At 42.8% G+C, this 14,651-nt stretch overlaps 1 protein-coding gene across 4 annotated transcripts in view; it reads left to right on the forward strand.

Annotated features, from left to right (window-relative positions):
• Positions 1–14,651, forward strand: part of SLC16A3 (solute carrier family 16 member 3) — a 31,026-nt gene extending 16,375 nt beyond the window's left edge. For all 4 annotated transcript variants that reach the window (XM_028716289.2, XM_028716294.2, XM_028716307.2 and 1 more), the window contains exons 2-5: positions 3,844–4,086; positions 5,349–5,492; positions 7,878–8,645; positions 9,386–14,651. In XM_028716289.2, coding sequence (XP_028572122.2) covers positions 3,864–4,086; positions 5,349–5,492; positions 7,878–8,645; positions 9,386–9,648 — 1,398 coding nt within the window. In that variant the 5' untranslated portion in view covers positions 3,844–3,863 and the 3' untranslated portion in view covers positions 9,649–14,651. The remainder of the gene's footprint in view (positions 1–3,843; positions 4,087–5,348; positions 5,493–7,877; positions 8,646–9,385) is intronic.

Here is a 14,651-nt window from a genome sequence, read left to right on the forward strand (position 1 = left end):
ATGATGAATGCCAAGTCTTCTTCATATGCTATGTACATAGGGAAGTTTGTTAGCTGGGTTTCTGCCTGAGTTGCTGTCAGGCAGAACGGTGCAGGAGAAGAATGAGCAGCTGGCTGTGAGTAGGTGTATGCATGGATGGATGCAAGTTTCTATGGGGACAGAATAGCTTATCTCCTCCAATACCAGATCTGTTTTTGAGAGGAAGGGGGAAAGGATTTTCATAAAGGTCTCCTGCAGCAAGACCCGATGGCTTATGGGTACTGAGTGCTTTTGTTTATCTTTAGTGAAGCTGTCTGGAGCCAATATATATTTAGATTCAGATATAGATTTGCTGTCCCTGGAAAGTGCACCCATGCCAGATAGCAAGCAAATTACCTGGTACTCTTGCATATACAAACAAAACCTGATAAAAGCATTATGTAGCACTGGCTTTTGCAGCTACAGTTCAGGAGCAATACCATGATGAATTGCCAAACAATTTAATTGGCAGGCTGGCGGAACATGTGAGAAAGCCAGGGGCTTCTTTCTGAGAAAACTGCTTCCCCCCCCCTCCCACTTTACTAAAGCAATAACTCAGATGGTGGACTTAGGCATTTGTTCCCTTGTTAGTACTTTTATTTTTCAGCTTCTTGTGATAGTGAGTGATGGTTCAAATCCAACCCTTTTTTCTAGAAAAACCCCCCCCACCATACTGCTGTTAAACACTGATTGATTTAATAGCCCATCTGCCTACTTAGACATTTTGCTGATGGATATTTGATTGACAAGAGCATAAACTCTGTTGGGCAGTTAAGAGAGGGACCTCAGATAACCCTTACTGTAAATTCACTAGCGGAGACTCAGAGGATATACGTTAGGAGTACGTCTAGGAAGTCAAACGTCAGTGCCAGAAAATGTGGTTTCACTGTATATTGGGTAAGGATCTGCATGATACTGGGAAAAAGAATTTTCACTCTTCTTGTTGCAGTAATAAAACAGCAAGCCTTACAGTACAATAATGACACTTGCCAAAATGTGGGCATCTTCAGCATCCCTTCATTTTTTTTATGGAAAGGTGACTGTTTTGCTGTTCAAGGCCCAAAGTCTCCCCGGGCACATGGAACATGTCGCCTCATTCTTTGGATCGTGCCGTTTATAATCGGAGTGTTGCTTTCATGCCGGTTTCATGTTCTAACTTTATGCAGCTCAAGACAGCCTGTGTATTTGTTGTAACCGAATCTTCTCCAGCAGAGATGATGAAGGAAAAGCATTTGGATGTTTTCCTCCTGAAAGAGCAGCTTCATGCAATAGATCTGCTCTGGAAGGCTCTGCCAGGTTTATTTCTGGAGCTTGACCGTGAGATTGTTTCTTGTAAATTGTGCAGCCCTGGGCCTAAATGTCACAGAAAGGACTCTGAATGATCACATACTCATCACTCAGCCGTCTAGACATCAAGTGACTTGATTTGCAGCTCTTGCAGGGTCAAATGAATCATATAGCATGCAGTAATTTCATGGCCATTGTCTTGCAAGCATTAGGATAGACATTTAATACAGCAAATAACTGAATCCACTGCCTTTGTTCCTTGACCTGGTAGCGTGTGGGGACATAGGAAGCTACAGTATCTTGAACCTAATCAGACTATTTGTTTATCTAGTCCAGTATTCTTGGATTTGGCTGGCAGCAGCTCTCCAGGCTCTCAGAAAGAGAAAGGTCTTCCAAATCATTTGCTACCTGATCCTTTAAACTGGAGATGCTGTGGACCTTATGCATACAAAGCAGCACAACCACTGAGCTCCTGACCCTTCTGAAGCTGGGGACTTTTAAGTGATTTTTGCCATTAGCCAAACAGAAAGTTAATCTGTTCTGGATAAATTTATTAAACAAAAGAAACAGAATTAACAATATATGTATTAATTTATTTTATTAATAATGTTTATGTGCTGCTTAATATGTGAGATCCCTAAACAGTTTACAGTGGTACCTCGGGTTACATACACTTCAGGTTACATACGCTTCAGGTTACGGACTCTGCTAACCCAGAAATAGTACCTTGGGTTAAGAACTTTGCTTCAGGATGAGAACAGAAATCGTGCTCCGGCGGCAGCTGGAGGCCCCATTAGCTAAAGTGGGTGCTTCAGGTTAAGAACAGTTTCAGGTTAGGAATGGACCTCCGGAACGAATTAAGTACTTAACCCAAGGTACCACTGTACATTAAATACAATAAAATCATTTTTAAAAGGAAATGGAAATCTTAATAATAAAAGTAACAACAACTACTACTTTATTATTTCTACCCTGCCCATCTGGCTGGGTTTCCCCAGCCACTCTGGGTGACTTCCAGCACATATAAAAACACAATAAAATGTCAAACATTGAAAACTTCCTGGCACAGGGCTGCTTTCAGATGTCTTATCAAAGTTGTGTAGTTCTTTACCCCCTTGAATAATTATTATTATTTTACTATATAAAGCATTATGATCAGGAATACAAAGAAATACATTGATTGAAAAGGAGACTCCATCAAAACATTCAGCAAAGTATCAATACATAATAAAACAGAGCCGTCAATGAATCTTATGAGCCTGGAAAATTCTGCCTAAACAAATAGGTCAGGGTGTGTTAAAGTTTGCCACTGTTTGTAAATGTGGGTATATAAATTTATCCACATATTTAATGACTGGAAAAATATCAACAAAACCAAACAACTAAAGCATTATTTGGACCTTACAGTTTAACAGGTCTGTGACCGTGTAATAAATGATTGATAGATAGATGTCACGGTTGTATGTAAGACCAATGTGTGAGCAGGCCTGTGCCAAGAAGCCCTCACATACAGTGAGAATGTCTGCCTTCACAGTATGCCCATATGGGGAGGGGGGAGACTATGTGCAGCTCTGTACTTGCAGCGGCCTTACACGTGAGTATAACTTCGGAATAGGGCACAGCTCTCTGCTCTAATAGTACTGTATTCATGCACATTTTGCATGCTGACATTTACAGTTATCGCTGGTTTAAGAAATGACTCTCCTGTGTAGTATGTAGAATTGGGTGAAGCCAGGTGGAAGTTGTCCTTTGGAAGATCTATTCATAGGAGAAACACATCTGAACACTTACTGCATTAGACAGACAGACAGACAGACAGACAGACAGACAGACAGACAGAATATTATAGCAACAAGGAGAGCTTGATCGGTTAGAGCATGGTGCTGGTAATGTCAAGGTTGCAGGTTCGCTCCCCATTCCCCATACTGGACAGCTCCATATTCCTGCATTCCATGGGGTTGGACCTCTAGATGATCCTCAGGGTCCCTTCCATCTCTGCAATTCTATAATTCTATAAATATCCCGTTTCTGTCTTCTGCAAATCCTGCTCAAAAAGGACCTCCCACTTTCTGCTCCACTCTCCAAGTACACAGCTGTACAGATGTTAATGCAACAATAACTGGTAGACAGTGGGGACTGGTCCACTAGGGAGAAAGGGTCACTGTCAGTCTGCCATCAGCTAGCCCCCACTTGTCTGTCTCCTTACTTTCAACTAGTCCAAGGGTTGTTCACTGCTTGTCAGAGCTTCCTCTACCTTAGTTTCAGTGCTGGCCTTATAGAACTCAGCAAGTTGGCTCTTGGGATCCCTGCCTTCCACCCTACTGATCCCAATGGGCACCAGTCACCACTGCTGGGAATAGGGCAGACCTTTTTCTGCATAAGAGACCACTTCATCTAAAAAGCTAGCCTTGCCTTCCATAGGAAGTCCGCTTTTGTGGACCCTACTGTATTAAAATTATTCATTGCATAACCAAGACTGAGCTGATCATATCTTATGGTACTGATGGAATATTTAAATACATTTTTTTTATGTCTTAGGAAACAGATAAAATCTCATCATGGGAGCTGTGGTGGTTGACGATGGTCCTAGCGGAGTTAAAGCCCCAGATGGCGGCTGGGGCTGGGCTGTTCTCTTTGGGTGCTTTGTCATCACGGGATTCTCCTATGCCTTCCCAAAGGCCATGAGCGTCTTCTTTAAAGAGCTTATCCGGGAGTTTGGTGTTGGATACAGTGACACCGCGTGGATCTCCTCCATTCTATTGGCTATGCTTTATGGAACAGGTAAGTACTTACAACATTCTAAAACTGGGGTAGTAAATACATCAAAGAAGCATAGTACTTGATTTTATTTTATTTTTAATATTTATATATATTATAAAGGGTGGTTTTTACAATAAAATAGTTTGTTCCCCAAACCAAGAAAACAAGGGCATTAAAAATAAGCAAGTCTATAAAGGCAGCATTAAAATACACTAGTTGGAATAAAACAGACTGAAGGTGAAGGGACCCCTGACCATCAGGTCCAGTTGTGGCCGACTCCGGGGTTGTGGCACTCATCTCGCTTTATTGGCCGAGGGAGCCGGCGTACAGCTTCCGGGTCATGTGGCCAGCATGACTAAGCCGCTTCTGGCGAACCAGAGCAGCGCACGGAAACGCCATTTACCTTCCCGCCAAAGCGGTACCTATTTATGTGCTTTCGAACTGCTAGGTTGGCAGACTAGCACAAGTCAAAAAGTTCAAAATAGTAATAAGATCTATTCCAGGTGCTGGGAAAACATCCATGTAGGTGGCAGGTTCTAATGCTGGGGTGCCACACTGAAAAGGGTCTTTTCCTAGTGATCACCTGTCGTGGCTCAGGTGGCAGCAGAACTGGTAAAAGCTCTCTGAATATGATCTAAAATAGAGTGGAGAACCTTTTGGGGCCAGATGGGACAACTTTGGCAGGTGGGTGTGATAACCCACATGGTACTCACCTTCTGTCATGGGCAGTGAGTTCAAGCCTGCTTTCTGCAGGGGTCAGCCACATGATTAAATTCTCCAAGGGGAACTTGGTTGCACAACAGATCCACTGGGCTTAAACTCACTGACAGGCTTGAACTCACATCTATCCATTGGGCTCGAACTCACGCTGACCTACAGCAAAGGAACTACCAGGAGCTTGCTTTAAGCTCCCAATAGTTCCTTGGTAGTCACATTGGTACCTGCTCCATCCCTGGTATCACAAATGGTGCCAGGGGTGGGGCAGGTGGGTGTGGTTTATAATGGAAACGTGAAGGCCACCAATATCTGTACACATTAAAAAAAAAGAAAGCTAACAGTCTCAAGTATCCTCCAGATGTGTTGGGTAAGCACCAGGAATCTAGAGCCTTGGTCAAATGAAAAGGAGATGGAAAATGGAATCTGACGTCTTCAGACTCAAGGTCTTCAGACAACTGAATCTGGGTGGGCCTTATGAGAAGAAATACAAACCGCAACTGATAGATATATTAATGATCTGGGAAGTTACAGAAACAAACATCTTACGCATTCTCTCTTTTGCTCAGGGCCCCTGTGCAGTATGTGTGTCAATCGGTTTGGTTGCCGTCCTGTTATGCTGGTCGGAGGCCTCTTTGCCTCATTGGGGATGATCGCTGCTTCCTACTCCACTAATATAATACAGGTCTACCTTACCGCTGGTGTCATTACCGGTAAGTTCCAGTGTCAAAGAACCCAGCCAGTGGGCTGACTGTGTTACATGTAGCTATGCTACTGGTTGCAATAGCTTGTGAGAGAGGGTGAGCCAATGGAGGGGGGGGGGGGCATGTGGTACAGCATCTCTTTGATGTGCTAGTTTTGTATTTGTGGGGACACGTGTATGTAGGGGAGCACTGATCCTTTAATGGCATTCTTAAATGGTACAGTTTCACATTGCATGCACTGGTGTAAAGTAGGTCTCTCATTCGCAATGCCCTTTCTGTCTACCACTTCCTGACATTTTCTAAAGCACTCCTTTTACCATATACATTCTCTTTGTTGACTGGCCTCAGGCATCTTCTCACTTCCTTGCAGTCAAACATCCGTTACCATTCTTGGTTCCTCTGCCAGGTCAGTGAGGTGCCCTGCTCACAACTGTCCACATGTAGCTGCAAGTGTGAGTCTGTTGCTGGTCGTAGGGCCCCTCCAAACTGGATTTGTTTTTGCAGGTGGGTTCTGCAAGACTGCATCAAGGCATCAGTGCATTAGTGATGGATCTACAGTGGTACCTCGGGTTACATACGCTTCAGGTTACAGATGCCGCTAACCCAGAAATATTACCTCGGGTTAAGAACTTTGCTTCAGGATAAGAACAGAAATTGTGCTCCGGCGGTGCAGCAGCAGGCCCCATTAGTTAAAGTGGTGCTTCACGTTAAGAACGGACCTCTGGAACGAATTAAGTACTTAACCCGAAGTACCACTGTATACTGGACTGTCCACACATCATTCTGTTTTATTTGTTGTTCAGCGACGATTCCCCAACGTTATTGCATGGGGGTGGGGATGGGAAACATGGAACACTTGTGGTATGAAAAGATACAGGATTTCAGCAGGAAGTTGAATCAGAACATGCACTGATTGAAAATAAAGTGGTATGTCCGCCCTGAAATTTTGTTGGTGGAAACAGTATTGAAAGAGGGATTGTGTATAGGTGTCCCAACACCATCATGAACACAAATAATCATAAATGCATAATAAAAGGGGGGGGGTTGCATTCATTCCCATAAGTGTATCTGTGATTGATAAGCATCAGGTACAAAATGAAATCAAATGAGATCTCTCATATATTTATGTGATTACTATGGTTCCTTTTTTTTGGTGAGTTAGAAAACGGAATATTTCTTCCCCTTATAATAGGCACAAAGCAAGACTGGTTCTGTATGTGTGAAAAGAGCTAGTCCAGGTATGAGCAGGTTATAGTTTCCCTTGAAATCAAGATGCAGTGCTAAGCGTGTAAGGACAAAAGAAGTAATTATAATTTAACAGTTTTCAAGTTACTCTATTTTATCAAAGCAACTAGAAAAAATATATATTGTGATGGGAAGATCTCACACAGGTGAAGGGAAGCAGTGGGGAGGAGGGGAGGGTTAGGTTGAATTTGGGAAATAAAATAATACATGGGACAGCAAAGGATATAATAGATTCTTATAGAATAGTAACATATAGAATAGTACTTATAGAATATACTTATAGAATAGTAACCAGAATAGAAGTTTAAAAGGGGAAGTAAAGGTAATTTTAGTATTCATTATTGTAATAGTTATTATTATTTCTTATTGGTAGAAGGCAATGTTAATTTAGACTTCTTTGTTTTGCTGTCTGTATTTTTTCCCCTTTTTTAAGCCAATGAAAAAAAGGAAAGAAATCAAGATGCAGTGAATCTTACCAGACTTGATCCAAGCCTTTCCATGTTTCATGGATATATAGACTGTAAAACCTTAAAATCTGCCCTTTTAAATTCCTTCCAAAGTTTCCCACTTCCCCAGCAGGGAAAAAGACCACACTTTTGGTAACTTAAAAATGTTTTACTTACAAACTCTCCAAAGGTCAGCTTGATGTGCTTTTCCATACAGCATTCAGAAAAGTTGCACAGGTGGTAAAACTTAGCTTAGTTCCAAAGTGGTAAAAGTTCCTACATTCTTGGTATAGGAATTCAAGAGTACTTGGTTGAGAGCCATGTGGTTGAGCTGGAACAACCAGCTCACATCTCTTTGGGGGTTCTCTAGTAGACTGAGGGGCAGCAATAGGCTTGATTACCCTAAGCCTGGCAGGATAGCTTACTCTATGGTATTAACCCTTTCATACATTAATTAGACTTAAGCATATTGGCTATATGAGGCTGGTTATATGAGGCTAGTCTTCCTGCACAGGTTTGGACAGGAGCATGCAGCCCTTAAAGATATGCTGATGTCTTTGGCCATACCCCAAACCGTATCCTGGGCTATTTTTGTATCTTGAGCTGTGAATTGCTCACCTGCAGCGCCTGCAGTATAGAGCACTCCTGTTATATATGCTGAATGTTGTTCCTGATTTAAACTCTGGCATCTGTTCTGTTTCAGGACTGGGCCTGGCACTCAATTTCCAGCCATCGCTCATCATGCTGAATCGCTACTTTAGCAAAAAGCGACCTTTGGCCAATGGGTTGGCTGCAGCTGGAAGCCCTGTGTTTCTTTGTGCTCTTTCCCCCTTGGGGCAGCAACTACAGCATGTGTATGGATGGCGAGGAGGATTTCTCATCTTGGGGGGGTTGCTTTTGAACTGCTGTGTTTGTGGAGCTCTGATGAGACCGTTGGAAGCTCCTAAAAAACCTGACGCTTCCCAAGCGGCCCCTGAGAAGCAAATCAAGAAAAAGCTACTGGATTTCAGTGTCTTCAGAGATCGTGGCTTCGTAATCTATACAGTAGCTGCATCCATCATGGTGCTGGGCTTATTTGTGCCACCGGTCTTTGTGGTGAGCTATGCTAAGGATATGAAGAACCCAGATGGCAAATCAGCTTTACTTCTGACCATTCTTGGAATGATTGATATCTTTGCACGGCCCATTTGTGGAATAGTGGCTGGCTTGAAGTGGGTTAGGCCCCGTTGTGTCTACCTCTTTAGCTTTTCTATGCTCTTTAATGGTTTTACTGATCTCATGGGGTCCATGGCCTACAATTATGATGGACTGGTGGTCTTCTGCATTTTCTTTGGCATTTCCTATGGAATGGTTGGTGCTCTTCAGTTTGAAGTTCTCATGGCTATTGTTGGCACACAGAAGTTTTCCAGTGCCATTGGTTTAGTTCTCCTGATGGAGGCGATGGCCGTTCTAATTGGACCACCTTCAGCAGGTAAATGTTACATTCAGTTCATTTGCTGTTTGTCAATTAAGGGATGGGGCAGGTTTATGGGGAAAGACAGAAAAGTGATGGCAATTACCATGGGATGCAGTTTCTTTTATTTTGAGGCAATGAACAACAGGCTTAGTTTTGGGTGGCGCTGTGGTCTAAACCACAGAGTCTAGGGCTTGCCGATCAGAAGGTCGGCAGTTCGAATCCCCGCAACAGGGTGAGCGCCCGTTGTTCAGTCCCAGCTCCTGCCCACCTAGCAGTTCAAAAGCACGTCAAAGTGCAAGTAGAAAATAGGTACCGCTCCGGCGGGAAGGTAAACGGCGTTTCCGTGTGCTGCTCTGGTGTGCCAGAAGCGGCTTAGTCATGCTGGCCACATGGCTACGTTAAGAACATAAGAAGAGCCTGCTGGATCAGACCAGTGACCCAACAACACTATCCACTCCTCTGTTTCTTGGCAACTGGTACTCAGAAGCATGCTCAGAAGAACAAAGACATGTGCAAGAGCAGACTGAGGATCAGGGACAAGGTGGAGTGGTTGTGGTTACAGGCCAGCTTTGTCAATCAGCCAAGAAGTAGTGCACTCACATGTACCATACTGAAAGTTAAAAATAAAGAGCTATCAGAATTCATAGGGATTCTAAATTTATTGAAAATGTTTCTTCAAATTAAGAGAGTTGGGAACTTAGAGAATGGGTTTGATTGAACATGTTGTTGATGAAGCTGTGAATTTTCTCTTCCAGGGAAAGTCTTGGACGCAACACACAAATATATGTATGTTTTTATTATGGCTGGCGTTGAAGTGGTCACTTCGGCTTTGGTGCTGGCTCTAGGAAATGCCTTCTGTATTAAAAAACCAGCAGAAACACACACACAAGAAGATGTCGCTGAAAGAGAAGAGTTAAACAAATCTGGAAACGCCAAGGTGGACTCTATTGAAGTGGAACACTTTCTGAAAGACGAAAAGAACGGGGAAGTTGTAACTAACCCAGAAACCTGTGTGTGAATGCGACATGGACGAATGCCATATATTTAGAGGAGGAGTCAGAACATTTCAACACTTAATTTATTTTAGAAATAGGACTAGCTTAGGGCTGGGCCATCTTGTTTGGGAACTGGAGGCCAACCAGCTTGTGAGATCACCCTTTGGAAGCTGGCTTGTTTAAAAACCTTTCTCCCCACTTAAAATGGGGTTGATCTTCAGGCTAAGCTGCCTGGGCATACCTACTGCTGTAAGCTAAACAAATGGCCTTCTAAACACATGTAGAGGTCCCACTACGCATCACAAGAAAATGCTCACTTCGATGAAACTGTATTTTAACTAGAGAGGAAGTGTACATAAATGTTCCCGTAATGCAGAGGAAATACCCGTCTATTTTTGTGTGTGTGGTGCACCTCAATGTATCTTCCATGTCTTTGTGTGCTTAAGGAGGAATGGCTTAGCAAGGCGAAATCTCAGGGACTTGGTTGTCTCTAATAGGTTTCCAAACCTATTCTTTTCCACATGTGTTTAGATCATTTGACTCAACCCTAATCTAATTTTGATAACCTGTACAATTTTCAATAACTTTTTGGTTTGTTAAATTGATTTTTTATGAGTTTTGTTTTCATTGTCCTTTTTACTGGAAATATTATACATGTACCGAGAAGGACACTGCAGTCCGTCCCAGGAAACTCCACAACTGCTCTTCTCAAATGACATCTGGAGAAAAGTGATGTTTAGTTCCAGCAGGCCAAAAGAGCAATCCTTGTGTGCTCCCTGCTCAACTCAGCTTTAAGAACAGACCCTCATTTATAGAGGAAGCCCTTCCAAACACAGGTGATGGGTATTCATTTCTAGACGTGAGCCTCCAACATTTGCAGGTTCCAGATGATCCTGGAGGAGGGGGAGCGGCCACACCTTGTGTGATCAAAAAGGTGCTAACCAAATGCATTTTCACTAAACACCGTACCACCTCCATTTTGAGGCATTCATGGGATTGTTGGTCATTACAGGATAGAATGGTTGAAAGGAAAAAGAGGAGGGCAAAGGAGGTAGGTTTGCCTCCTGGCACCCATATTCTTTGGGATTAAAACTCCAGTGGTGCAGCTCTCCTGTCTCTGTCCACATATTACTTCACAAGCTGCTGAGAGTCACAATCAGACAGCAAATGGCACCCTGTGGGGACAGAGGTCGGGTTGTTTGCAGAGGTGAGATGGGTTTCATTTGGAAGCACAGTGTTAGGGGAGGCGAAAGCAGTTTAACTCACAGCATCTCCTTACTTGAAAGAACCGCTAGGCTTGCTCCGGGATTCGCACTACGACTTAATGCATGTTAATCACAGTCATCTCACAATTAACATGGGCTCTAACCTGCTCCTTCGTAAAGTATTTTAAAGATGGGCCGATGATTCTAAGGACTTGCATACACAATTAGAGGCATTTGAGGTTCTTCCACAGGTGGGTGTTTTAGGGTTATTAGTTCTGAATGAAAAACCACATATGCGGATAGTTGATATAAGGAATTGAGGTTAGAATTTTGAGTTGTGCATCAATCCCATCCTATGGTTTACATAGGGGGTCACCAAGTGGCAGCCACAGGCAGAAACCTGGCCTTCAACATGAAGTGTCTGGCCAGCCTGTTACTATACTACACTATATTCATGCCCTGCAAGCTCACTAGATGGGTAAGATGACATGATAGACAGATATTGGCTTATTCCTCTGCTCTTGTACCATCCCTTACACCATGCGTATGTGGAAAATGTCAGGCTCTTAGTGGAAGGGAGATTGATGAAGGGAGACTGATGAGGATACGTGATAATCTTAGTGGGAAAAGGATGGTAAAACAATTCTGCCATGCACTCTGAGCCCAGAAATGAGGTCAAATCCATGCATGTATGTCCCAACTCACGGAGTTAGAAAATTGGTTGTCACATGCTTACAAGATCACTAAATGATGACTGGGCGCATTCTGCCAGTTGTCAAAGATGATGGTTCTTTCCCTAAAAATGCAGTGAGATATTAGCCCTGTTCACTCATTCCCTCTCATGTGATTCCAAGTGTTTGAGTGAAGAGAGCAGGGACACAGTTGCTAGCACCCTCCCTACATTGTGATCCCAACAGCTTGTAGTTGTGTTGCTCTCTACACAGTCAAATGCAATTTCTGCAGCAGAGAAAGCAGGCTCCTCCCTAGGGAAATTCTGCTCAAACACGCAGAGGGATGCAGGGAGGGGCTGATGGGGACATGATGGAGGGGGTGAGGCCAACAAGTGCACTTCCTCCTCACATGCATGTGGAGGAATGAATAGGAGCATTGCCAAGACACTAAGAAAATAGTCAAGAGACTTCTAATCTCTAACATAATGTTTAACCAAAGGGGGAATGTGCTGATTATTACTTTTGATAACATTACATTTAGCAGAAGCTTCTATTCTTCTGAATTTAGTAGTAGGAGCTGATGGCCAAACCCAGGCAAAAACAACCTCACAAAACTTAGATCAATCTTGATCTGGAATGCATAGTATTTTGGGTGAAGATACCAAGATCTAAGTTAACCTACATTATGAGAAGGAAATGATTGCTCTGAGCACCAAAATGAGGTGTCAGGTTGATGCCCTGATGAAACAATTAAAAAATGGTAGGCTAAGATAGCTGTACCACATAAAACATTTGCAAGGGAGGGCATGTCAGCTTCTGGGGGGGGGGGGGCAGTCCAAAGGTGGCTCCTCAACATAGCCAAAATTTCATTAATATGTTCCTTAATCAAGTTCCTTAATCAAGATAAGCATTGATCTAGTGAGAACTTCATAAGGCTACTGAATTAAAATGTATTTGATGGCAGGGGCCAGATGTTTGCCTGATAATTTTATTATTTTGTATTCTCCTAGACATGCATACATCAGCTATTTATTTCTAAACCCAGTACATTATTTGTACGGAACAGTCTCCTTGTCCTCTTTCAGCTGCAGATCCTTTGCAGAATTCTGGCTATGCCTGTTGATTTAAGATGGTTAGGAAACATGTGTTCTGCTGCACTGACTCATGTAGAGCTTATTCAACACCATACATCTGCTTCTGGACTGTGCTGGGGGCGGGGGAGCAGAATCCCATGCCCCCAGCAAATGCTGTACTCTTTATTATTAAACTGCAGTGTGGATTACACTTCCAGTCCTAGAAAGCAACATGTTGATTGTTGTGAAATAAAAAGCAAAGAACTAAATATTAACAACTTCCCTACTCCCCGAGCTTCAAAAGCTATTTGTCAAGGAGTGAGTGGGGCTGCCATTTTGATAAAAATAGTAATAATAAACGACTCAGAGCTCAGTAGCCCTCCGGATCATAGCTTACATATTTAGAAGAGAAAAGGAGAAAGAGAGAAAGGAGTTAAGAAATGGGAAGCTAGAGCCATAGGGAAGTGTTGCTTTCACCTCACAGGACTTTGTCACAAATGCTGGGAGGAATGATGTTCCTTTGTCCAAGCTCCTACCAGGTGTCATTTTTTAAGGGACATAAATTTAACTAGCTTGTGAAGTGCAGGATTTCAGAAATCAGGGATACAAAGGAAAATCCTTTTACTGGGACAATTTGAGTCTTGGCTTCATACATTTCTTCTCAAGACAGAAAGCTGCTTACAACGCCTTTGTTCACAAAAAACAAGGAAAAAACCCAATCACCTTCTCATTGACTATGTATCTATGTATCTTTTTTTGGGGTGGGGGCAAAATCTCTAGAGAAGAAATGTACTATGCATAGTGTACAATTAACAACATTTCCACAAGTTTCTATGCTCACTGCAAGGGATAAAAAGAACCCCCTACCCCTTGGTGCAGTTCTGTGAAGTAAAATTTACGACACTGTTTTCTGTTCGGTACATGGCTATAACTTACACAGTGCCAGATGACATTTGACTATTCTATATTTGATGGACTTTTCTGTTATCCCCTCCAGCTGTTTTCTATAAGGAATGTATGTAAACATGTATGTGTGAATGCAAATGTGCGCAAAAGGGTTGATGCAGGAGAACACGTCCGCAAATGAAAATGAGCTACAGCAGCTTACACACGTACCCTTTGATCCAGAGACTTGCATGTGCTCAAGAACACACATAGCATCTCTTGAATGGACAAAGGTTCTGATTCTTTTCAAGGGATGCGGCACACGTATCAGGATATGCAGCCTAGGTCCGCAGTATGCCCTTCTAAGATGAATGGGGAAGATTGTGTGTGCAGGGGAAAGTGTGGGTCCATTGATACTCTCGCACACAGATCCCTGCATTCAGGTATCCGAACAGACAAAAGAACCAACTTGGGTTCTCTACTACATAAAGCGAAAGTACCAAATTATTTTTTATTCTCTTTTTAAATACGTAGTATATAAAGATCTATATTTTTATCCGTTTGGAGGAGGAGTGAAAGCAGTTGAACCAAATAGGTTGAATGATGCAACAGACCTTTAAGTAGTGACCAAGAGCCTTGTTTTTCCCCTGCCCCCTTCAACACACAATTGCTGAAGGCACACACCACCCTGCGGCATGTGATGAGGGTGTGTGAGCACAAGATGCTTGGAAATGATCCATTCTGGTCAGTCCCTTCTACGCTATTTTATCCAGAGTCTATGCAATTCTTTTCATACTTCAACAAAACTAGCCCCCTTCAACCGTTACTGTACGCTCAGAGGTTTGCCTTCTTCATTCTCAAAAGTGCAGCTGCTGCTGATGTTGCTGCAGCAGCTCAGTGGTGAGAGAGGGTTTCCAGGAGAACAAAGCTCTTGTGTGCTATGGGCAATGTTTCGTGCAGGATTTGTCTGTCTCAATTGTCGGCGTGTGCGTGTGTGCGTGCAATATATGGCTGTGTACGACTGTGCTTGTGACAGGTTTGAAGCAAGTGAAGTCACTTTTGTCCCTGCTTTCATGTAAATGCACTTTAATGTAATACAATGTGGATGTCATGTCAATGTAATCTGGATTTATGCTTTTCTAGTGAACTGTTACAACCATAGTGAATAAAGCTATTTATTCTGTTGTCAAAA

Source organism: Podarcis muralis, chromosome 2, assembly GCF_964188315.1.
Source record: "Podarcis muralis chromosome 2, rPodMur119.hap1.1, whole genome shotgun sequence".
NCBI classification, from domain to species: domain Eukaryota; kingdom Metazoa; phylum Chordata; class Lepidosauria; order Squamata; family Lacertidae; genus Podarcis; species Podarcis muralis.